Here is a 26,604-nt window from a genome sequence, read left to right as displayed (position 1 = left end):
ATAATGTGTTTGTGACCAAGAGGCAAAGGCAGAGGGACGTTGAGAATTGCGGAAACACTTATGTGATTTAACCAAGATATTCCACCTAAAAACACTTTCAGGCTCTCTTCATTTGACCACAACACTAGTTAAATCGTAACTGGAAAAAACAAACAAACATCTCTTCATGTATGATGAAATAAACAGCCAATGAGTGGAAGGCACTTAAAGAAAAACAACAATTAAAACAGGAGCAAAAGTTTTATTGTTATTGGAAAAAAAACCACACAGACACATCCACATTGAAGGAAGGTAACAGCCTCAGTTTCCCTGCTCACAATCAGACTAAGGAGGAAGGACGAACAGCTCAGGTGGAGTCAACAGGTAATGCCAGGACAGAATGGCAGCATTTAAATTAAAAAATAAAAGGCAGAAAACATGAAATAAAAAAAACAGTCCTAAATGCAGCTTCACTAACTTCACCTCAAAACACAACTAAAGCACTCAGATGCACATTCAAATAATTCAAGTTCATTTAAAATATTCTAGACTACAAGATCTTAATAAAAACAGTCTAAAGTATGTTCAAGTTGATGAGAAGTGGCCCAATAAAAGCAAATCAAGCAGTTTTTATCTGCGTTTATGCAACTAAACAGAGAGAGGAAAGGATGACGTTCCAGCAGCAGCAGGACGGAGGGGCCTGCAGCTCCCAGAGCATCATCACTTGAGTTCATCTATGAAGGCCATTTAGTTCTGTCTGAAATATCCAGAAATACTTGCTTTATCTTCAGACAAGTTGATCCTTTTTAGTAAAACAAACAACAAAAAAACAACAGTAATATTGTTTCCCTTTATCAGAGCATTTTACAAGATGACAGAAATACATGAGACTTAACGTGGGGAAACCAAACAGAAAACGCTCCATAATTTGCACATTGTCATTGTTATTTGTGATTCAAAATGTAACTGGATTTGCAAAGAAAACGTAACAAGTTACTCCCACATCATAATTGTGTTAAAGCGACTGAAACCAGATGGTCTTGGCTCAAGGTAAACCAGAGCTCAAGTCGATTAACAGTCATATTTCCTATCGGATTCATAAGGTTTAATAACCTCAAAAAGATCCATCTAGTTAAAAAAAAAAAAAAAAAAAAAAGAATTCATTTTATTTGTTTTATAACAAAAATATTAAAGAAGTCCAGTTCTGACTGTTTCTCTCCACTGTTGCCACATGCTCACTTTAGATGAGAGATTGCTGAAAAATCAAGGCCACCAATCGGCATTATGTGATCAACTGAGTCTGATTGTGTTGTCAGGATTAAATCAGCATGTTTGATCTCAACTTGATTAATAAATCTGAGTTAAAGCTAACTGGATTCAATATATTTGGACATGAATCATGTCAGTTGTAGGTTTGAGATAATCTCTGTAATAAACCGGCACCGTGTATAAATAAGTTCAACATCATGGTTGCTGATTTCCAGCCCCTTACATTCAACACCAACACTAAGGTGAAAACAATGAGTTTTACTCTGAAACATTTGTCCAGATAGAAAACGATTTAAAAGAAAAATTTGCACAAAGGCTTTGCCTTATTTTCCTGCACAAAAAGCTACTGAGGTGTCAACATTGCTTGTATCCGAACATCTCTAAGCATGTAGGTGTCAGACTGAAATAACTTATATTGGGACCTCACTTATTTCATCATTTTTTTTGTTTCAAAAACACATTTTTATTAAAGCATCTTGGAAACTTAGTAATGTCCATTTACAGATAATTCACTGTAAATGATTGTGTTTTTTTTTACAAGTCCTTCAAAGACTATGACTTGTGGTAACAAGATAACCCTGCATTATAGTATTCTTCTCATTTTCCTGTTACAACCACAAACCTCTGAGGAATTTACTGTGATTTTACGACTTAGATGGAAGTAGAACGTAATCGTTAAGTGGAAGGAAAACAATCCATCCTTTGTCTATACCCACTTATTCCTGCAGGGCCTCCAGCAGTCATTGGTCGCCTGTCCATCACGTGAGAGGAAGCCGGAGAAAATGCAAAAACCCATTCAAGTGGAGGACATGTAAGCGCAAAACAAAAATACTCAAGTCTGGAATTTGAACATTTTTGCTGCCAGACAACAGAAAACAATACATCTGACATGGTTTTCTTATTTCTTCTTTTTTTACAATTGTGTTTGCATTCATATTTAATCTTTTTATTCTGAAACCTTAAAATAAAATAGAGCTACTTCAGTAATTTATTTTGGGGTCAACTGAATAAAACCAAAAAGGACTCAGCTATAAACTATAAAAACATAATGTGGGTCATTTTTTTCCTAATTGGAAAAAAAAACTCTCCGTCTGGATCAATCACCTGCACTGGTGGGCATATTTGTATCATAAAGGGGATGCACAAAATCAGATCAGGGGCCACAAATGACCCCTGGTTTAAAGCAACACAACAGACAGAGAAAATCATGTGGAAGAACGAACTTTGATCAGGTAACTTTTTTCAAAGATGTTTGTGCTTGTAACAAGAAAAATGATTACTGTATCTATGTGGATCATTCAGTTTATAATTTTTAATGACATCACTCAGGTTTCCCTCAATAAAATCTGATGTTTATGTTCACTCTGTAAAACTGTGTTCCCATTTCTAGGTAACAAGAGAAACGGGCACAGATATTGTGAGTTATTATGCTGTAGAAAACCAAAAAGATCTTTCCAGTTTCACATTCAACAAGCAGGAAGACCAGATGTTTTCCCATATCTTTCCAGACTCTGCAGGATCCCACAAAATTAAACTTCAGGTTATTTTCTTTTAAAAGTGGCTTTAAAGCCAGCTAGTGTTAGAGTGTTTGTTAGTGTAGGACGGGGAAGCAGGACAGAGAGGAGAGAAGGAGCTCAGTGTGTATCTCCATACATGGAGCGGAAACCAGGGCAGGTTACACTGACTCATAGACGTGTGCTCACCCAGCACACACGCCCACTTACTGTATATACAAACAGTGACATCAAGATGAGGACACACATGTTAATTTTCACAGCTAATGTTTTTCACACACACTTCTGTAAACGTTCATCCCTCCCATGCACTAATAAAACACATTCAAGTGTCCATAAATAAAAAAGCTTACCAAGTTGAAACGGGAAAATTTTAAACGTGTTCTCACTTTTGGATCGACCCTCTTGGAAAACAAGTCAAGCTTATCTGGACAGGTTTAGAAAAACGTCGACGAGGGACTGTTCAATTCAAGGTAAGCTGAAGCCCCCCGACGCAGGAGTGGGTAGAAAACAAAACAATCCTTTTGGAGGAGAGGTTCAAGAACAGAAACAAACGTCACTAAATCCCAAACCTACAGTCTGATTACACAAGTGGGTGTGGATTACCGGCAGAGTCTCTGCACAGCAACTTCACGGTGAACTTGGGACAATTAAAGCCGTTCAGAACTGAGGTAGAGGAGTGCAGCTCGTCAGGCCCAGTTACCTGCAGGGTAACAAACAGAGGAGAGAATCCTCCCAAAGTGACCAGCTCCTCCTGCTAGATCTGCATAAAACAGAAAATATTATCAGTTCATCCAAAACCAACAAGTTATGAGGAAACATACACAGTACATTTAAAGATATATGTACAGAAAGTCTTATTTTTATATTCATTGCAGCTGCATAATTTTCATCCTACAAGGATTAGTTCAACCTTTAAATTGAGGACAGTTATTTTGTGGAAATAATTGCTTCAAGTAAGCCGTCAGCGCCACATTTATTGCTGCTAACACTTTGTACAGCGCTCTTTAGCCAACAGTACAGCACTTTTTGTTCTGCCAGAACAATTTGCAATGATGGGGAATAAAGATAATCCTTGAATATTCTCCTTTACACACTCTCTCTAGATTCTCCCTTGCGCCGCCTTCGACTCGCTTCACATGTTTTCTAAAGGATTTGGGTCGAGAGCAGATATTAGTTTTTCTCCAGAGAGGCCATTTTTACTCTTACCCTTCAAAATATGCAATTTATCATAAACCATAAAACCTACATGGCCCTCCAAAAACCAAAAGTAATAGTTGGTTAATTAAAAATTGAAACAATGCATTAAATAGTCAATTGTTAATGAATCAATCTGCATTTATTTAATACATGTACATTAATGATTAAATAAGCAAAGACTAGAATATGACATTTCTTTGCTTTTTGGTCAATTTTAATGTTATATTTTTTAGGATTTAAAACAAATGAAAAACATATTTTTAAAAAAATAAGATCGCAAAACATGAGCTAAAAACAAGTTAAAATTATCCTAAAATACAATATAATTTTTAACCCCAGAATAAATGTATTTATGTTAATAGGTTGAATGTACCTATTTATGAAATAAAAAAAATGCAACTTTTAAAAGATGTTATATGTGAGAGTGCCAACAGATGTTGAGAGTTTTGCATTTGGTTATGAGCAAAACCCACTGACACTGCTTTAGTCGTTAAAGATTTCCAGCATCTCTCAGACTGAGTTATCCCTGCTTCATGTCATCCGAAGCATTACAATTACCAGTGAAAGTCCAAAAATCTCATCAGAATGCCTCAGTACTCTCAGATTCACTTCATTAACAGGATTACTGCCCGTCTTTAGCCTTGGTGTTAAAACAGTGTCATACATTTCCTCTCCCGTACCTGATGCTTTGCTTTAATCTGTTTCCTCGTCTTCTCGCGGTTCTTTCTTAGACAAAGGTTGGACTGTTCCTAACAAACCTCTTCTCACAATGTATGGGCACGACGGGCCGGTGGGGATGTCAGCAAAACCTGGAGGGAACAGACCAAGAACTTGTATTTTCTTCTGCAGACATTGGCCACTTGGGGGCAGCAAAGAGCACAAAAGAAATTCGAGTTGGAGAACAAATAGTGAACAATTCAATAAACAAACAAGTCCTTCAGAAAATATTTGAACTGGGGGAAAATAAATATCAAATATTAAATGAACAGCTTCATCTAAAGTTATTTGCTTCAGTAATTTATAAAAAAATCATGTATTTAAGTTAATTATATGTTAAAAGCATGTATGACTATTACAGTATGACTGATTGCTAGCAGGACATTAAGATTTTATTTAAAATGTGATTTTTTTTAAAAGAACCCTACCTTTCATGACGACCTCTGGCAGGCCGTACGGCTCGTACTCCGTGTCATCGAAGGCGGCCGACAGCTGCGTCCTGTTGCGGCGGATCCTTTCAGCGAGACGAGCCGGATCGGACGGGATGGGAAAAGAACCTGAGAGCAACATTTTCTCCCCTGCTTCCATCTTCTCCGCTGAAGAAACGGGATAAACAGGAGGAGATTCGACTGACTCTTCCTCATCACTGAAGTCCTGCTCAGTCTGAGTGGCTGCAGACGCCGTAGAAACTCCACAAGGAAGCAAACTGCCCTCAGTTTGACTGCCGACACTCACAGCTTCTACCTTCATATTGCTGTCGCTGGGGTAAATCAGTGTTTCAAAGTCACCGGCTCCTCTGAAGGAGTCCAGTTTGGTCTGTTGAGTTTCTGTGTAGAAATGTTGCACTTTGCTTAGACTTGATCCTGAGATGCTGAGATCTTTGGCTCCATGGTGTTGAGCAATCTTCTGCGATGACACTTGGATGAGTTTAGCATCTTTCTTCAATTTGTTTTGTTCTGGATAACTTTCTGACCAATGCAAGTTTATCTCCTGGTTTTCTTTTTCAGATTCCTGATTAAAAACAACAAGGCAGTAATTAAAAACAAACCAGGCAACCGTTTATTGACAAAAGAATCTGCATTTCTTTTGTAAATGAAAGTGACAAAATATTGAAGTCTTAGTGAGAATGTGCTTAATGTTTCCTGGAGAAAGATAAAAACAACAACTTATTACTGAAAAGTGTTCTCCTACTGGAAACTATTTGTATTTTTAATAATTTACAGAGAGCTAAATTAGGCTCCACTTATATTAATCTGTAAATATTTAATGCGTTACTTTAACAATTTGAAAAACACTTTATTTTTCTAGAATTTGAGCAAAATTGCACAGCTGCTTCAAATTAACAAGAAAAAGAAATTGTCCCCATTCCTCCTAAATGAACTATATTTATTTAACTACATAATGGTTCATTAAACAGAAAAAACGTCTGCGGTTCGTACTTATGAGTCTGGTATGTATAGAACCATGCAAAAGTATGCATTCGCCATTAACCTTTTCACATTTTGTCAAAATTCAACAAGTAGAAGGTAATTGTGAAGTGAGAGAAAACTAACGCAACGTTTTTCAGCGTATCTGTGCAACTTTAGATGTATTCAGTTCTCTTTACTGTGATACCCCCCAAATAAAATCTAGTACAACCAAAAATCCATCAATTTTTTTGTCATAAAAGATTAAAATTTAATATTTTAGTTCATGTGCTAAACACAAATTATGGCAAAACAATTGTGAAACCTGGAAGTGGCAGCATCATACTATGCCAGTGTTTCCCAACCCTGGTCCTCAAGGCTCACTGCCCTGCATGTTTTAGGTATTTTCTTGCTTCAGTCCAGCTGATTTCAATTGATGACTGATTAACAGGCATTTGTTGAACTGCAATCAGTTGAATCAGGCACATTAAAGCAGGGAAACCTCTAAAACATGTGGGACAGTGTGCCTTGAGGACCAGGGTTGGGAAACACTATGCAGCTGGTTTTCTTCAGCATGGATAGGCAATGTGTTTAGAGTCAATAGGGAGACAGATGGAGTTAAATATAGCAAAGGTCCTGGGAGAAAACCTGTCAGAAGCTGCAAAAATATTAATAATTTAGAAGAGACCCCAAACATACAGCCAAATGACCTAGTCAAAGTCCAAACTGTGGCAACACTAATAAAAGCGATGTTTCACAGATGAGCTCTGTCTAATCTGACTGAGTTTAAACTACTTTGTAGTGCGACTGGCAGGTGGTGCTACAAAGCATTGACTTCAGAAGCTGAATACAAATGAAGGCCGCACTTTTCAGATTTTTATTTGGAACAAATGAGAACTGTGTATGCTTATGGGAGCTGCCGCTATGTGTTGCACTGTCATACATCGAGGTTTGTGGTCACAGCTTTGCAAAATGTGAAAAGGTTCAAAAGGTCTGAAAAACTTTCCACGCCGCTGAGTGAGAGACTGAAACAATCACCGGGTCAAACTCTGCACCGCTCCGGGTCTGTTCCTGAAGAGACTTCTTAGGCAAACGGAGGCTCTTTGGTTCAGGAAGGCTGCTGTTCTGAAGCCTTATGGTTAATAAAAAAACATAAAAACTTTAATTTTATTAAAAAAATTAGTACGTCAAAAGATGGCTGAAAGTCGGCGGGGGGAGTTTGGTTTACCTGGAGAACAGCAGGCGACCCTGCAGCTTTCTAGAGGAGCAGCAGAGCGATACTTCATCCTCCCTGATGACCGTGACCACGTCCGGGTTCTTCTGGACCTGGCTGTGGCCGGTCTGAGCGAGGCGTTTGGTCGGCTCTTCTGTGGGTTCAGGCCGACTGGCAGCAGGAATGCGTCGCAGCATTTCGCTCTCATCATCTGCGTTGGTGAGTAAGTGTTGGACTGCAGAGGCGGGCTGCGACGCTAGTCTCCATAAGGCGAGCTCCTGGGCCTGGACCTCGGTCTCCTCAGTCAGAGTCCTGACTCGTCTCTGCAGCGCCTCCACCTGGACAACATGGGTATGGTTCATAAGGTAATTAAGAACAATTTTAACATCTTTTTCACTTTGACTTTTCATTTCATGTTCAGGGTAAGTAAAATGACTTTCAAAAGATTTTTCTGTTTCTCTCATTTTAACTTAACAGAAGTTTTCAGTCTCTTACTGGTGCAACAAAATATACACATCAAACTCTGCTCTAGGTTTAATTTCATTTCTTCTCCAGCCTCGTTTAGTCAGCTTTAATCGGACTCTAGTTTGTTTCCCTAGAAAATCTGGTTCGTTTGGGGAGAAGTGACTGTGCAATCGAACTCAGGTACGGACCAAAAAAGCAAACTCTGGTCTGCCTGAAAACTTCAGTCTAAGATCAATTAAAGTGTTGAACTCCGGCGCAGTTCGAATGTGAATGCAAAAAGGACTGGAGACCGCCCCAAACGCAGGAAATGTACTGTTGCGCAGGGGATTCTGGGTAAATAGATTCAAACTAAAATGTTTGACTCTAAATGAGAAATGGTTTGTGGTTTTTTTATCAAAGACAAAAGAAAAATGGCACAACCGCTAAAATCTGATGCTATTCCATTTTTGTTTACATTTCCTGAAGAAGGAAGTTGCACTCATGTCTTCTTCTTAGGTTTCCATGTTGCTTCCTTCAGAGGCATTTGGTGTAGCGCCACCACAGGCGAGAACATGAACAGGTTTTTCAAATGTTAGGTTCATTTGACAGTGCAGTGTGAAGGCAAAAATATAACAAATGAGTCTTGTGGAGTATAAGGTGTGAATACTGCTGATAGTCCACTATAAGTTTTATGAAATAAAGGGCAGTGCAGAGGAAATCATTAAAAAGTGTTGAGTTTGTGCTCAGTACCTGTTCCTGCAGGTGGTTTATCTGAATCTCAGTCATGTCCTCTGCATTTCTTTCACCATTCACGCTGCTTGTGTTTTCTCCTTCCAAATCTTGACCTTCATCATCGCTTCTCTTCAGATTTATTAGCAGCTGCTGGTCTGTTGCTGCCTCATTCTTGAGCAGATCTTCCCCTGCCAAGCAGGCCGTGTTTTCTGTGTTGTTCTGATTCTCAGTGTCAGTCTGTGAAGTTTGGTCTCTGGTGTCCATGTTAGTCAAATCCCTGACTCTCTGCTGCAGCAGCTGCTTTTCCTGCCTGAGAACATGAAGTTCTGCTAACGTGTCGACTCTCTCTCCGTGTTGACTGAGCTGAATCTCTTCCTCCTCACCAACAGAGTCACATGGACCGACTGCAGACCTCTCTCCAGAAGTTACAGCTGCACCTTCACCACCAACAGGTGGAGGTATTTCAGCTTCACATTCCTCCACGCTGGGCTGAATTGTTTCTTTTTGAATATTTAAGTCTGAAGAGGGAAGAGGAGCAACAGCCTTTTCTTCTTGTATAAGTTTTGATTTCTCTGTAAGCTCTTCATCTCTCTTTCTCTCTTCAGTCTCTCTGTCAGCTGTCAGCATTGCCACATTGATTTGTTCCTGCTTTAGTTCTGTCAACTCTTGCATGCATTGCTTCAATTCCTCTCCCTGGCTCAAGAGGGCGCTCTCTTTCTCCTGCAGCTCAGCAAGAAGGCCTAAGATGTGCTGACTCTGCTTCTCGAAGGCAGTGGTCAGCTCTTTGGTCTGACGTGTTACCTGAGCAGACAGAAAAACAGAAAAGAAAATAGCAAACAGCACAAAATCTATAATCTGTAAACATCTGTTCATTTGGCTACACGACATTTAAACTAAACTTTTAGGTAGTTTCAGAAGTTAACTGGATTAAATGTGAAACATTTAATCAAACAGAGTTTAACTAATGTGCATCAAATTTATCTATTTTTTTACATATCAATATTAGACAAAAACAGGTAAAAAATAAGGAAAAAAAGGAATCTCCATCGTCTACAGAGTTTTAAAACAATGGAGTCTGACCAGGTTTAATTTTATTTCATAGTTTTCTAGATAAAATTTCTAGCAGTTATTACATAAATGTAATTTTTCCCACTTTTCGTAGAAAATTTCACATAAATTGGCTGCCTTGTTTTCTGGAGAGACAAACAAAAAACTAAATGCTGGATGAGTCCAGATTTTTTTTTTTCCATTTTCCTAAATTTACATGGAAAAAAAATCCTTCAAAATTCTTCAAGGCCAACTTTCCTACTTTTCCAGATTGTGTAAGAATCCAGATTTATATAAGGCCTCAATTAGAAATTATTGTGATGCCACTTCTTTTTTAACCCAACAATGTAAATAAGGCAGTGAATAAAATCATAATCTGAAACACAGCTCAGGATCTGAATTAAATTTTTTTTAGCCAAAACCCTAAAAAGATTATTTGGAACATATATTTGTCTTTCTGTATTTTATATAAGATCATTAAAATGTACCTGGATCTGCAGGGCCTCAAATTTATCTCTGTACTTTTTGGCCCGCTCTGACTCCTTTGCACACTTTTTCTGCAGGACCTCCACCACCTTAGTGAGGTCAGAGGTCGGGGGCTGATCCCGCTGGAGGTCGGATGAAGAAAGCTTGATCTGATCCGATGTTTCTTTGGTTGTTTGACCGCTGAGACGGAGAATGTCTTCAGTTTCTGTGGACAGGAGAGCGTTGCGTTGGTTGGTAGACTCGCAGAAGAGGAGGTGCTCCTCTGGGGAGGAGAGGAGACTGTTGTCAGAGCAACCGGTGTTGGAGGTGAGTTCGTCGTCAGGAAGGCTGGGTAGGGGGCTGCTGGAGGTGGAAAGCTTCTCATCTTCCACTGAGTCTTCTTCTCGTCTGTGCTTCAGCTCCTTGACTTCAGCCATGATCTCTGCGAGCTTCACGCTCAGCTCTGTGTTCACATCAGAATCTGTGTTCATCCTTTGGTTTCTCTCCTCTTCCTCCATCTTTCGTTCCTCTCGTTCCAAAGCCAGCTGAGCTTTCACCATTGCCAGCTGATTTTTCAGCTGAATGTTCAGCTCGACAAGCTCACTCTCTCTGTCGTTTTGAGTGGTACTCGTCTCCTCTTCCTGCTTCTCCTCCTTCTCTGCCTCCTCTCTGCTTCTCTTCATCTCTGCCTCCAAAGCAGCAACGCTCTTCTTCAGCCTTTCCGTCTCAGCCTTCTCATTCTCCAGCTTTACCTTCAGGTCCTTCTCTCTCTCCTCCCTCTCTGCCACCTGGGTGGAGTGCTTGCGGCTGAGCTGTTTGAGGCGCGTCCTCGCTTCCGTCTCGGCCCGCCGCTGGGCCTCCAGGTCCTCCAGCCTTCTCTGGAGTTCTTCACGGACATCGCGGAGCTCCGAGCGGAGGCCGTCGTTCTCCCTCTTGAAGTCCTGAGATGAAGCGGGTTCATCAGATTTAGGAAGTTGTGCATGTTCAATCTTCAGATCTCCTGTCGCAGCTGGGTGTTCAGCAGTTGTTGCTCTATCTGCGCTGTTTCTCCGGCTCTCTCCAGCTTTATCAGCTTCTTCTCTTTGCCCCACTTTCTGTTGACGCTCAGAGTTTGTGATGCTGATCTGCTCGGCGTCGATTCCCTCCCCAGGCTCTCTGGCAGAAGGACATGCTGCTGTGACCTCCGCCCTGATCCCATCCCTGTTCTGCTCTGACTGGGAAGCTGCGGTCCTCCTGCTGTGGGCTGCGGCTCGAGACAGAGAGGAAAAACTCTGTCCAACGGGTCCAAACGGCGCAGGCTGAGTCGATGCTGCAGGAGCTTTTTGTTCTGAGGTAATAAAAGAAACAGTTTTTCACAAAAACAGTTAAACTTCACATTTAACAAGGTTATTCTTCATATTTTACTGTAACCATGTCAGGAAAATAAACAGGAAATAGTTTATACTGGGAATGCAGCTTTGCTGCAGAATTCACAGGTGGTGAAATGGGAACATGAATTATTTCAGCTTTAATCTGTGTGAACTGTTGTTCTACAAGAATTGACATAAATGTATTCAACTAAACTATTTTTTAGTCTTTGGGAGGAATACAACAAATCCAGAGCCTTCCAGAAGTATGAATGTTTTCTCCATCTCTCACTTTACAACCCTGATTTTATAAATTACTGGGATTTTATGAGATGGACTCCTGACTCCTGATGAGAGTGACTCTTTGAATCTTCCACAATGACTCTTTATAATTCTGGCTAAGATGATGAAAAAACTAACAACTAACAATGACTGGATAAACATAATACACAGTATATGTTATACTTAGCTTTGTTTTTCCCTCAGGATACAAAAGGAAACATTTTACAAAATCTGGACTAAATGGACTTGGTACGTAAAACCTTCCTGGTTGCATTTTCTTTAAGAATGAAGTTCAGGACTCAGAACCTTGTCCTGTGATTAAAGATAGGTTTTCTTTGACTGCTGTCTGTTGTTATATGTTGATTTTACATACTGAAAAAATATATACAAAAATACAACTAACATTTTTAAATTTGGATACAATAACAACAACATAAAGGATTTTGGATTTGCCAAAACATGCTATTTTTCTGGTGATTGCTTTGGTTTTTTTTCATAATTTTCCACAAATTACATTTTATAGAGGTTTATATTTTATTTTAAAACCTAAGAATAGAAATAATAATTTTAGCTGCACTGAAGTTTTAACCTGATTTTATTTATGGGTATGAAATTAAATAGGGTGAGTAGATAACAGGCCTTGCTTATTTTCTTTGTAAAAAAAAAAACTAAAACATGTATTATTTTCTTACGCAGGTCAAGTTTCCATCGTTCTGTGCTGCTTTATCAGATAAAACCAAACAGAAAATACTGCAGTCTGCAGCTGGGGACACTTTTGTACGTCACTGTGTAAATCATTCAAGGACTCTTGAACACACAGTCGGCCACTACGTGATGAATCCATGAGAAGGATTCATTCATAGCTCTCTCTCCTCACCCTGCAGTTCTTTGAGGAGACGCAGGGTGTCAGCTTGCTCCTCCTGCAGTTTCCTCCCCTCCTCCTCCAGAGCTCGCTCTCTCTTCCTGCTTTGCTCCAGGGTTACCGCCACACCCTCCGCCTCACGTACGGCTTCCTAAACCGCGGTTTGGAAACAAGAAAACACAAAGGAGGAGGAGGATTAAATCCAGTCAAACAAACTGATCTGTCAAAACAACTGAGAGGATTTCATTTGTTTTAATATTCAAATAGGAGTAAAGAAATTAAGTATATTTATTTCTTAAATCAATGCATTTGATTCTCAGAAACATTATGTCTCTAAAAAAGACAACAATAACTACATAGTTTAATGTGTTTGAAGGCATTTTTCTGTAAGAGAAAAACACAGAACTATAAACCATCACAGTTTCACAAGAATAGAAAAATCTGATCAAGCAAGTTACAAAAAGTAACACGAGGAGTAATGTGTCACAGCGCAGCACTGTGCCTTATTGAATGAAGCAATTTAACAGCCATGTTAAGTTGTTTTATGGCTGGAAGTAAACAAAAACTTTTCTTAATTTTGCTTACCTATATATTAAATAGTAAATAGTTTATATGATTCTAATAAACCTTTTCAAATTCTAAAAGATTTATCCACATGGAGACAGAGGAAGACAGAGTTCTCTTATAATTTATTCATGCTTCATCTTCAGTCAAGTCATCCGGCTGACATACTGCACGCTTTTTAAAAATGTATGTCGGCCTCACTAAACTCAACACCTAGCTAATGAATAACTGACCCACGCAGAAAAACAAGACTTTGGACCACATCAGTGTGTGTCTGTGTGTTACCGTCAGCTTGGCTTGTGTCTGAGTCTCTTTCTTCTGGCTCTCCTTCAGCTGCTCCTCCGTCCACTTCAGCTTCTCCTTCAGAGAGTCCAGCTCTTTGTCCAACGCCTGCTTCTGCAGAGTTAGCTGGTAGCAAAGACAAATGAGGCGTTAGCTGGTAGAAATATTGACCAAAGTTTAAAGACTTGGTGATTTATTTATGAAAGAAAATAAAGATTGAAATTAACTTAAAAAAAACTAAACAAAAGACTCTTGTGTTAGGTGCATTCATCAAGATGATAGAAGGAAACAGAAAGCAGGGATAATAAACATAAGTCAGCGCTACAGTTTGAAGAAGCTAAGACTTAGCTGTTAGTGAGTTAGTATTCATTCCTTTTGAGTAGATAGAAACTTTAATGTATTTTATTAGAAAATTATGTGACAGACAAAAACAAGAAAGTGCAGAGGGAATACACAACCACTGCAGAGAAGCAGCCAGAGCTACATTAGGATGGTTTAGATTAAAGCATATTCATCTGGTAGAATAGCCTAGTCAAAGTTCAAACTAAGAATCTGTGAAAATTAATGGGCAAAGATGCTCTCCATTCAAATCAACTGAAATTTAGCTATTTTGCTAATAATAACGGCTAAAAATGTCTGCAGACGTGCAAATCTACCAAAGTAAAACCTGGTTCTACAAAGTGCTGACTCAGGGCAGCAAATACACACCACACTTTTCAGTTTTATATTTGCGACAAATGTTGAAGCAAATAAATCGTTCTCCTTGACCTTTGTAATTATACACTAACATATGTTGGTGATTGAAGTTCGTGGTTGAAAACTACCTCTGCAGGAAACTTCAGCAGCTCTAATGTAAGGTTTTATGCAGCTGCTTGCGTTTTTACACATAGAAACAATTTTATAATTCTAGGTGTGTATCATAGCGCTGTGGGAAAGCCTTGAGCCAGAGTGTCTTAAAATTTTATCACAGCTTTAATTAACAGCACTTCCAGCTTATTTTCATCATTCAGCCCTAAAAAGGTTCTTAAAGTCAACAGATAAATATGTTTAGAGTCAAGACATAACAGGCAACTTAACAAAAAATGTAAATTAAAAATGAATTTGAGCTTTAGGTATTAGGTGACTTGCAGCCTGTCAAAAAGACCCAATGTGTTTAATGGAATCTAAATAACTAAATAATAGACAAGGCAACAAGAAGTTGCTGTAAAGAGTTATGAGCTTAAAAAAATAGACTGAGAACGATGACGGATTCCTTCCGTCTTCTTAAAAACTTCCCTTTGAGACAATCTTCCTCGGCTTAAAATAGATTTATGATTTATGACTTCCTTTTTTGTCCTTCAATTATTCAGGTTCGTAATATTTTAAAAATGGAGACACTTTAGATCATCCAAAGATATTTTTCCAGGTATTAAAAAACATTCAACGGCAAATAAATATACAGCAAATGGACAAAACAACTTGGCAAGTTATATGAAGAAATAATACAATTATCTGATCACAAATCCACTGTCAGCAAACACACTTCCTTCAATAATCTTAATATTGTTAGTTTTGCACTAAATTATGTTTGTTACTCTTGTTTCATGCTTTGTTGTTGTCATGCAGAACATTTCAACTTATGCAGTAAAGAGCTAATTAAATAAGAAATAGCATTACAGCCAGACAGAGACTGAGTGTTACTGCTGGAAAAAATTATTTCACGGCTTTAAAGCGACTATTATTCAGTGTTGGTCTAATAGAGAGTGAAACTACACTTCCTGTGAGTTTGGACATTTCTACTGACTGCAGTAGCAGGGCCTTTTTCTACAACAACTTGACTCTACCGTACTTTAAATGAATCATTAAGATGAATCAGATATCAGAGGAATCACGGACATTTGACTCTTGTTTTATTAATGCAAATGTTTGCAAAGCTCTGCAGGCTAAAGCAAACCAGCCGGCTCGGTGCATAAAGTCTCATTTTAATCTTTAATGAATTCAGATACTATAAAATGACGCAGACTCTGATGGGTTTTGTTATGGGTCAAACTCCAAGCATGTGCAAACAAATTGTCAAATGCAGCAAGTGTAATCTACTCACTTCAACACCATTCATCACACTTCAACTGTTGCTGATTTTGTGTGAAAATTGTAGCCCAAACAGTCGACACCTACTAAAAAAGACTGAATTTAGTTTACTTTTTAAATTAACTTGACTAAGCAAATCATCTGTCTGAACTGAGCTTGCTGCAAATAAATTCTATGAATATACTCCTCACATAGTGTCCTGTCTCTATTATGCAAGCTTTTAAAGGTCATGGGTCACAGTCACAGTTGTTACCTTTGCTGCTTAACGTTTTCCACCGGGACAAACCGAGAGGAGAGAAGAGGAGGACGGAGCAAAGTGGGAGCAGGATGTGGGGGACAGAAATACAAAAAGCAACACAGTGAAAGAGAGAAAGGCAGGAAACAAAGAAAAGAAGAAAGTTTGGGAGAAGAAAAAGTTACATTTATTGATCTTCAGAACAAATAAATACAAACAATTGCACAAGTTAAAGGGGGAGGAAGAGAAGGTTGGCTGAAGAAAGGGTAAAGGGTGGAAACGGCTGATAAAACAATAGAGCTTGATGAAGCAGAGCTTCATGCTGCTCTGCAGTTTCCACTGTTGATGCAGACTTTATTTTATCAAATGTGGCCGTGTTATTTCAGAGGACGGCTGCATGTTGTTGATGTGTAACATTCTGAGCTGCATGTTTGCCTTCACCTTGTCAGCCTGGGCCTGCAGAGCATTGTGGAGCGACCTGGCCTGCTGCAGCTCCTGGTTCAGCTTATTCACCTCCTGCTGGTGCTGCTTCTCCACACACTGCCTCTCCTTCTGCAGCTCCGCCAAATCCTACAGCCGGAACACACACGCCACCGTCTGAAGCAGAGATCAGAGAGATCTGACTGCTTTCCGTTTCTCCTGCAGGCGTCGGACTGACCTTCTGATGCACTTTCTCCAGCTCCTTGGTGCGCTGCTGGTGCTGAAGCCGACTGCTCTCTGCATTTTGCCTCTGGCACTTGAGCTCCTCTTGAAGCTGCTTCAGCTTGTGCTCGGCTTCTGATACCTGAAATTTAAAAAGAATTGATCTTATGGATGTTTTTCTTCAGATTTTTATCAATTATTTTATAAGTAAGCAAATGTATTGTAGCCAAGACAATTATATTTACTGTACAAATAAGAACAGCATTTCAAATTTAAAGCATAGTTTTAGGAGACAGGTTTCTCTGTGGAGGAAAAGTTTCTGCATTAATTAAAATAAATAAAACTAATAATTACTTCAAACAAAACACATTTTCTTAAGGAGACAAAAAAAGTAACAATAACATTATGCTAACAAAACTGTGACAAGTACAAGGAAAAATGTAAACTAAATGGATAAATAAAAAATAAAATTTTGATGCACTGCCACCAATAAACACGTCTTATCTAAAGGTATATAACAAAAAACAAAAAAAACAAAACGGGTCTTCACTATAGCAACATAATTTACTGTATAGATGCAAAAACACTAGTCTGAGTACATATAGTACAGGTAAGCCTGTCGCAACAAATCAATCAACCAATTAACCGCATGATAAAAAGTAAAACGATAATTTCTATTTACATGTTTTTCTCGTGTCTCTCTTTCTACCAAAGACTGGATGACAAAAGGCTTCAGTTGGGTGGATTGGTCTCAACTACGCAATTGTGTTTACAGAACATTCAGTATAAATTTTATTTGTCGTTTAAGTTGTTTTGTTTATTTACCTTGGATATTTGAAATCTCTTCCACTTCCAATGTTAAATGTTCATTAGAAATTAAAGTTCATTGCTCTTTGACTGGAATTATTATGCCTTTACCAATATATTACTTGAAACTGGTCTCAAAGTGGTAATATTTCCATTTATCGCAATAACTTCTGGGACAATTTATCATCCAGCAGGATTTGTTGTTGTGGCAGCAGGCCTGAGTAGCGGTGAGGCTCGTGCTTTTACCCGTTCTTTGTCCTGAGCCATCCGTGTGTGCGCCATGTTGAGCTCCACCTGGGTTTTCTGCAGGTCCAGCTCTTTAACAGCGAGCTCCTTCTTCATCAGCCCCATTTCATTCTGGACCGTCTTCAGATTCCCGACCTTCTCAGACAGCTGGTCCTCCAGAGCCGAGAGACGACTCTGCAGCTCTGATGAAGATACTGGTGGATCAACAAAACACAATATCTCATCATTAAGGTCTGATAGTTCTGATAAAAATAACATTTTACCTGTGGCAACCATTGAAGTGCAGATTTAAGAAATTAAATTCAACAACAGTTTCATCTAGTAGAAATAATGCCAATAAACTAATACTAAGGGTCATCTTTAGACTCACTTTAGTAAAATTTTCAGTTTTTCACCAGTTTTCAAATTATAAATACCAAAATTAAAAACTCAAAGACAGACTGCAAGATTAATAAATGAGTAGATGGACCAGACAGAGACAAGAATATAAGAATGTCGTCATCAAAATTTTCCTATCGCAAAGGACAGTTCAGAGAGCAATAATTGTTGGCTAACGTTTTCCAAGTGTTGCATTTTTCATGCTGATGTAATATTTAGCCAGTTGGAGAAAGTTTTGGCTAAATTAGATCAAATTTTACAACATTAACTCATTGTATTAAAACTTGTTTAGGTTTTATGCTATTAACTGCAAGACAACATGTCACGGAAGATGGATTTGCTCAGAAATATTACTGTCTTAAATGAATGGATGAAGGACAACAAAACATAACAGATGATTGGAAAAACTAGAATATAAAAATATGTACATTTGTAATTTTTATTTTTTGAGCAGAAACACCGGGATTTATCCTGGATTTATGGAACCAGTAACTAAAAAACAAAGCAGCAGAACATTGCAGGCTCTTTATAAATGGGGTCAATCCATACAGACTGGTTCAATGATAAACACACAGCTGGAGTTGCTGTAAAAGGAAGAATTAACCAAGTCAGTACACACGATAAAAAACATTTTGCTTTTTTAACTAAAAATATATTTTTGTAATTTATTGCAATCTATATTTTGTTTTTGTGTAATACTCACATATTCATTATCTAATGTCACAGAAAGCTGTATTGATTAAGGAAAGTCTACTACGATACTCTGTAATGAATTTTCTACAATAAATAGTGTAAATGGAGAGAAACAGAGTAGAAACGCTGCTGCTGATGTCCCTTCATAGTTTCACGTTTATTTGTCTCTTACTCCTATGAACAAACACAAACTTTGCAGCTGAAACTAAGGAAAGTCTTACATCATGAAGAGTTGCAAGACTTCGATGAAGCTGCTTTCAGAGCAGGGATAGGAATGTCTGGCTGAGGCAGAGATTGCTACACAAACTCTTACGTAACAACTTTTGGTGGGGTTATGCGAAGCACTTATTAGACATATTGGCTAATTAAAGGAGAACATAAACTGATGTGTTAAGATAAAACTACATCAACATCTAATCCAAATCTGATCCACTCTGTCTGGAAGTTCGGGATTAGAAATGTAAATGGATAAATGGACAAAAGCATGATCATGCTGAGCATAATCTTTATAGTAATCCAGGTTACTTTTAATCTTTTTTTGGGATAATTACTGCAATCTGAGCAGGATGCATTTGAATGAGGTCAACAAACAATCTTACTGTCTGTTTCCATCTTGTGGACCTTTTCTTCAGAACTCCGGTCCAATCGGCCTTGATTCAGGACCTCAGGGCTCGGCGCCTGAGGAGAAGACGCGGGTCGTCTTCTGGATGCAGGTCCAGAGTCATCTCGTTCCCATGGAAACACTGCCGAAGGTGTGGAAAAGACATCCGACTGGTCGGATGGGTGGCGGAGCGGTGTGCTCTTGTGCTGCTGTCGAGGCAGCGAAGGTGCGGACGCTTCTGAAAACTGGAGCCGCTGCTGCAGAGAAAGATTAAAAAACGAAGAATTAAAGTTTTTCCAGTTTAACTAAAAACATGTCTTTTAAAATGTATTGTTAAGATGATTTATTTAAGATGTTTTTTTTTGCATAGCACACATTTTTGCAGTCATTAGATAATGTCAGAAAAAAACATAAAAATCAAGATGTAATATTCTACATTTATCTCATCCTACAAAAAAAGGTTTAGGCATGTGCTTCTCCTGTTCCAGATCAACAAGGCTTATACAAATATAAATGCAGCAAGTTTGATGTGGAAGAACTTGGCTGCCCTGCACAGAGTCCAGACTTTAACCTGGCAGAAGACCTACAGGATGGATTAAAGAAAAGACTGAGAGCCAGGACGTTTCATCCAACATCAGTGTCTGACCTTACAAATGCACTTCTGAAAAAACACAGCGTGATAAACCCATGAACACTGACCTGTGGAAAGCAGGCTGGTGAGTAAAAGTTTTTAGCAGTATAGTTTATATCTGTTGTTCAAATGGTTTTCATGAGAAATCCACCAAGAAACAGCTGGTGAGTGGAATCTGATGAACTTTAGCTCAAAAATCTGATTTATTTCTGAACAGTGAATGCCCCATAGCTAAACTGGCATTTGTACTTTTTTTGTTGTTGTTTGGTCTCTTTGCTTATCTAAACGGTTTGTAGATCAATACATGAGACTTTTAGTCTGTAATGTATGTTTAATATGCACTAATCTGTGACTTAAAAAAAGGTCTTCAAGAGAAAAAGAGAAACTGATTGCTGTAGCAAAATTTTACTTAAAAATGCAATTTTCTAGTGTTTACAAGACAACTTCTTAAAACCCACTTCCTTTTTACTATAAAACTCAGAAATGTTTTATATTTTTGGTATTTTTAATGCAAGCAGAAGGATTAAATAAGTGTTCACTTCTTCCTACTTCTTTTGAAACAGAAAAGAGAACAAAATAAATTGAATTATTTTGTTCTTGGTTGTGTATGCACATGCTTTCTGTCTTACTGATTGCTTGTTTTCTCGTTTTTAAAAACCTTTTGAAATAAATAAACAAATCAAATAAATTTCTTTACATTCATGTTAGATTTGGTCTTGTCAATATGTTTTTTTCTAAATAATCAAACTTGACTGATAAAAAGGGGAACATTTTGTTAAGAATTTTGATTAAAAATAATAACGTTCACATATAATCTTTTTTTCTAAATAAACCTCTCTTGTTTCTATATAAATTGTTTCTATATAAAACGCCAAAATGGTATTTTATATATGACAAACAGAAAAAATAATTTCTTCCTAATAAAGGGAAGTCTCATTACCTGCTCCTCAGAGGGAGTTAAATGTTTACTAATCTGTTTAAATGGCAAAAGCATCTCAAACATTAATTGCAGACAAATCCATGTGGTCCATTTAGGTGGAATAAAACTAAGTCTGTAATTTGAGGATAGACTGGAAGAACAAAGACGGATGTTAGTTCTGTTTTTCTGGCATGAGAGGAGCTAAATCCTCTCAAACTCCACAGGAGTTTAGGATTTGAAGAAAGCTCAGTGGAAGAATAAGCTGGTACTTACTCTGATATGATGACCCCGGCTCTGTCCTTCATCCCGCTGCCCGGATCTGTCTTCCTGTCTGCTCCCTGCAGGGCAGCAACACAACATAGCGACTGAAGTCAGAGCCTCAAACGTATCGACAAAGTTGAACATGAACAACAGCTGTGAATATCCAAACAGTGGAAAGATAAACATAGCAGCCCCCAGGGAGAGATAGGCTGGGAAAGCTTCAGAGCTGAAGGATTCTTTTTATAATCATCGCTCATCTCTGTGGGTTTACTGCAATTAGCTAAATTATACAGGGGAATTAATTTAAAGAAAGGATAAGACAGGATCTGCTAAAGAGAACAAAACAAAGGTGTCATAAATTTCAAACAGTACCATTGTGTTCCCAGGGTGAGGATGCAGTCCAGCAGGGTGTGGAAAACAGAGTGGTGTCTGCGCGCCGGCTGCTGTTCTGCAGCTTTTCCAGCTCAGCTTCCAATCTGCCACAGAGAGAGGACCGATGGTGAAACAGAGGGCAGGAAAACAGAAAACCCTCTGATAACAAACGTGATCCTGATGCAGGAAACTAATGGAGTTAGAATAAAACCTATGTTGACTCAGCAGCATAATTTAAAAGAAACGTCCAGGCCTTTTCAAAAGGCTTTAAAGCATTACATTGTGTCACATTACAATCACAAATGTTTTACATGCAATTGGTGAAACAACAAAGTGGAAGAAAAAATGACTAATAAGGGCCAATAAGGAAAACTCTGTTGACGGGTAAACATAAAAGGATGAAAAGAAGGATGCCACTGTTGGAACAAATCATCCAGTCCAGTTACAGTTTGCAACAAGCAAGAGAGCACAGAAAATAAATGCAAAAATGATACAATCTGACGAGATCAAACACTGCATGTGCAGCGGTAAAGTAGCAAAAGGCATTTCTCCAATGCATCAACCGAGAGGGTACAATGCAGTTGAAGGCCGCACTTCCCAGATTGTAAATTGGAAGAAACACTGCCTTCTCGACGAATATATACTGAGTTACCGCTAAGTCTGTCACAATAAGCAATTCATTAAATTAAAATGAGCTAAACAATTTTCATTCTGATGAATAATAGATTTTAGAGGGCAATTTTGTTTGCAGAGTCTTTATAATTCAGGTTTCATTTATTGTTTTTGGTTGTCATGTTTTATTTTGGATATTTAAAATATCTTCCAGTTCCAGCATTAAGTGTTTGATTGAAATGAAGGTTTGTTCATTTTTGAGAGGGCAAACTTAAACTTAAACTATAAATATATTACTTGAAAATAGTCACAAAACAATTATTATTTATCTGTGACAATTTATCACATTGTTATTGTGACAGGTCTAGCTAGAAACTGCATGCAATTTGGAGACATCCTATCAAATGATGTCTTCTATAATTTAGAAATTAAAACATACTTAATAATATGTGCATAATTCTATGATGGTTACTGATTACATAAAACAACAAACACGGTGGCAGGAAAGCTAAATATCGGTGCCACAGCAGCACTATAGCTGTGTTCTCATAGGTGACTCCTGCTGACCTCTTGATTTCTTGGCTGAGGTGGATGTTTTGGTTACGAGCCGCGTCCAGCTGCCCCTCCAGAGAGCAGACCTGGGCCTGCTTGGTGTGAAGTTCCTGGGCGAGGCGCTCTTTGCCGGTCACGGCCGCCTCGGCCTCCTCCCGAACGCTTTGCAGATCTCTCTGAACAAACTGCAGCTCCCCACGGACCGCCTCATACTTGGAAGAAAGGAGGAGGAAACGAAGAACAGGAGTGATTTCATGGAGTTTAAAGGTTATGAAGTGTAAAGAGAATATGACACATTGTATTTTAGTAAAACACAAGAGTTTACTAAAACATCGTCAGAATGGAAGGTTAAAATATTCCTGTTTAAAAGCACACCGCTAATGCTAACAGTAGCATATATGACTTTACTAACAAGTTACTGGTCATATTGATTCTCTTGTAGCCTGTAACTGAGAGCTGTTCATAGAGCACCTCAGTGTTTACCTTCGCTGTTTGTTTTTCAAGGTTGGTATGAATGTTGTCCAGCTGCAGCTGCTTCTGCTTGTTCTCTCTGGACAGTCGCTCCTTAAACACCTGCAGCTCCTTCACCTTCTGCAGGACCCTCCCAGAGAGGCCCACCGTCCAATCCTCCTCAGCCCAGCTCATCTCTGTCCGTCTGGGCCTGACACCATCGGATCAATAAACCAACACAAGCACATTTAGATAAAAACAATGGAACATCATCCTATACAGGAAATGCTAACTTTAAATTATCTACTAGCATTTGTTAGACTCAAAACTTCTGGAGAAGGGGGTCAAAAGTGTGGCACTGGGGCCATTTGGAGCTCTTTGAAATAATTTTCCATGGCCGCCAACATCAATTCACAAATAGTACAAATTTGGCCCTCCAGCACTGCTATTTGATGCAGATGGACACATTTTATCATTTTAAAGGAGATTTTTAAATTAAATTTCCAAAAAATGTGCGATACAATACAAAATTCTTTTATTAGCAATATTTCTTCCTTATTTTGCTTTTATTTATAGTCAGACCACAAACATCCTGAGACATTTACTAAAATAAAGATTTGGGCACATCCATTCATTAAAGGTAGTAAAATAACTCATTCTAGTTGATTATAATAGACAATGTTCAAATATTAGGGAAATGAATGTTTTTATTTTGAAATAAAGCAGACTTGTGACACCCTTTAAACGTTTCAAATTTACAGTGAATAGATTCATTTTCTACAAAGATCTCACTTATTGCTGAACGAGTAAAAAACTAAACAGATCTGTTTCATAAAATTAAAGTTATGCTTTCTGACTAATTATTTTGACTGATAAAACAGATCATAATATTAGAGCAATGAGGAAGTCCAGGCTGTAAAAAATAAATAAGGTGCATATGACTCTTGTTGCATTGTGTTGAAACATAATACATGTCTTAATCCTCTCTGAATCTGCTTTTCTCTACGATTCTTGCTTTTGTTGCTAAGGCTTTGCTGCCTCAGAGGGACACTGGTTGTCCCAGCTGGGCAGCTGTGACTCAATATTTTCCTACACAAACACAAACTGTTCCAACAGAACTGCCTGCCAGATGAATATAAATCCCAACTTTCCCATACTTCGGCATGAGCAGAGACAATTTCTCATAAAATACTTGCTTCAAGCGCAGGAGGTTTCAAGTTCAGCGAGTTTCAATGGCATTCACTGGAAGTCAGTGCGTGCAGGTAAACAGCGCATGTTGCTGTAAATAAGCACAGTTGAAAGTGAGAGCACTGGAATGAAGAAAAGCCTGACTGAAAATGACAGATAAAGCTAAGCTCAGTTTTGACATGTATTGCAGCCTGGAGGCTTATCATCAGGACTCGAGCTGCACTCGGTTTGTGTCATAGCTCTGTGCTGCTGTCATTGTTTACCCGTTTCCCTGCAAACAGACAGAAGGCAAGTAAGAAGCTGTCAAAGAGCGCATATAACCAGGATTTACAATCATGCTTCCAGATGACTCAACAACACGTAATAATCTTTGTTGTGTTAAAACTTGTTTTTTTAATAATTTCAAGTATTGTTTTAATTATGACAAATAAATCTTCTGCATATTTACAATTGCATGCCAATCATGGTTGTGGTAATAAATACAGTACAAGCACAGAAATAGTAACTGAGTTTAAACCTTTAATTTTTCTGCTTTGTTCGCTATTACTAATTACTTTTCTTTCATCAACTAATTGCTCCAGCTCAGAAACAGATTTAATCTTGAACTTAAATCCATTGTTGCTCCTGGTGTTTCACAATCACGACCGGAGATCAGGATTAGGTGAGAGATTTTTATTAAACACAGTAACATCGCTGTCAGTGGATATGTCTGATAAATGTCATGACCATGATTCCACACAGCTGCTAAACAGACAAAAGTTGAAGGTTTTAGCATATTGTGGTACATTAGCTTTGACAAGCAGCAATTTTAAAGTCACTTTCTCATGAAATGTAGTTATATGACCATAACAAATAACATCCACCGTCAGGAGAAAGCTTAGATTGATGTTGGCTTAATAAGGGAAGCTAATCAGTCATATTTCATAAGGGTCTTTTGCCCAATATGGAATTGAAATAAACAAAAATAAGGAATAACACAAAGTGTATAGTCTCCAAAATACATTATTAAAATGAAATACACATGAGGCTTGAGAAACTAACTATCGGAAATACTTAAATATTGAGAAAGTGATGTGTTTACCTGCTTGACATACGAAAGTGTGACTACAAATTGAAAATAAACATAATAAAAATGCCTAAATATTCTGATAACTATGTGTTGCAGCTGTTTTCCAGAGTTTCTAATTCTGATCTGCGTTTGGGCCCCCTCTTATGAAAAACAAAAAACGCATCAGAACCTCTGATCAAACCAAAATAACTATAAAAATGTCTGCCAATATCAACTTCTCACATAAATATTACTGTTGTGGCCAATAACTGCTATTAAACAATGTTGTCCTACTACTTAACGCTGTGACTAAATGACCACATTGGACTGATACTGATATGTCGAAAAATGACCATCATTAGCCAACGCCAATTAATGGCAATGTATTTTTCCAGGAGGTGATGTTTATTCAAGTAATATAAACAAATGTTCTTATTGTAAACTAGGAGCTGATTAAAGAAAATGTATTTATTTAATAGGCCGTCAAAGAGCAAATGAAGCTTGGAGGGTAAAAATTGATGCCTGATTGGTACTAGATGTAAACCTGAAAACGCTTGGTGTAAAATATCCACACCCACCACAATCCGAAATAAGAAATTAACAATCTGCACCAACTATATACTTAATGGGCTGCACTTTAAGAGAAATGCCTTTCAAGTGTAGATGTGTATTTGACAATGAAGACAAATCCACATATTTAAAAACTGATGCAAAAACTTTTATAGATGCCGAATAATTTTGTTACGTTAAATAATAGCCATAGTATTAGTCAAATACTGCAGCATTTAGAAACACCATTTCTTACAGCCGCACTGAAGACAATAGTGTCTGGCTTTATAAATAAATTAGACACTTAAAGCCAACCTGTAGCTAAAATATGTTTCACCACTGTTGGGGGTTGGATACTCAAATATTACTTCACATATATGACCAAATGTTTGCTTGTTTTTTGCACAATTGGAGTCCCATATAATTTATTTCACACCATGAGAAAACAGACAAATACATAATCTGAAGGTTTCCTCAACAGGTTAGCGTTGACCACGTGATCAATGACGTAACAAATGAATGAAATTTATATTGCTTTCGTGGCAATTGTTAAAAGTCGCTATAGCACATCCTTAACAAGACGTGGAAACAGGAGGCAAACTTCCGGAAAACCCCCTATTACGATGTTTCAATAAAAATACAGACAATTAACAAAAACAAACAGAAAGAAAATCGTCATTTTTACGTCAACTATGTGGACGACTCGCAAGCTTCGCTAAAGCAGGTCAAGAGACTTTTCCATCAGGTGTCAGCTCGGTCCATCAGTGACCAGCGGCTGGCATCAACCCAGCAGTGATGCTACAAGCTAACCCACAGTAAAGCTACTCACCATCCACTTCAGAGCGTCACAAAGATCCGCCGGGGACGCTCGGTGGTCACGGAGCCAAACTCCGGCGTCCACGGAGTCAAACAGCAAACCTGAAACGGGACAGAACTCAACCCGAACGTTGACAGCTTTTATATGAGCTGCAAAATACCGCGGGATCTGTCCCACTGATAACCCAACAGAACCCGGGGGCGGCACGAGGCAG

The 26,604-nt window shown here is 38.3% G+C and overlaps 1 protein-coding gene across 1 annotated transcript; it reads right to left on the bottom strand.

Annotated features, from left to right (window-relative positions):
• Positions 1–221: 221 nt before the first annotated feature.
• On the bottom strand, positions 222–26,604 carry LOC114138944 (trichohyalin). Its single transcript, XM_028008453.1, has 18 exons — positions 26,403–26,604; positions 22,822–22,999; positions 22,354–22,550; positions 21,175–21,278; positions 20,815–20,879; positions 18,990–19,248; positions 17,320–17,513; positions 16,283–16,408; positions 16,066–16,194; positions 13,326–13,448; positions 12,492–12,627; positions 10,010–11,313; positions 8,493–9,275; positions 7,314–7,636; positions 7,124–7,217; positions 5,108–5,690; positions 4,643–4,771; positions 222–3,525 (listed from the first exon to the last, which is right to left on the bottom strand). The coding sequence occupies exons 2-17, from the start codon at positions 22,981–22,983 to the stop codon at positions 4,656–4,658; spliced, it is 4,698 nt and encodes a 1,565-aa protein (XP_027864254.1). The 5' UTR covers positions 22,984–22,999; positions 26,403–26,604; the 3' UTR covers positions 222–3,525; positions 4,643–4,655.

The sequence above is a fragment of the Xiphophorus couchianus genome, chromosome 23 (genome assembly GCF_001444195.1).
Source record: "Xiphophorus couchianus chromosome 23, X_couchianus-1.0, whole genome shotgun sequence".
NCBI classification, from domain to species: domain Eukaryota; kingdom Metazoa; phylum Chordata; class Actinopteri; order Cyprinodontiformes; family Poeciliidae; genus Xiphophorus; species Xiphophorus couchianus.
Note: the sequence above shows the minus strand (reverse complement) of the source record. Positions and strands in the feature narration are given on the sequence as shown.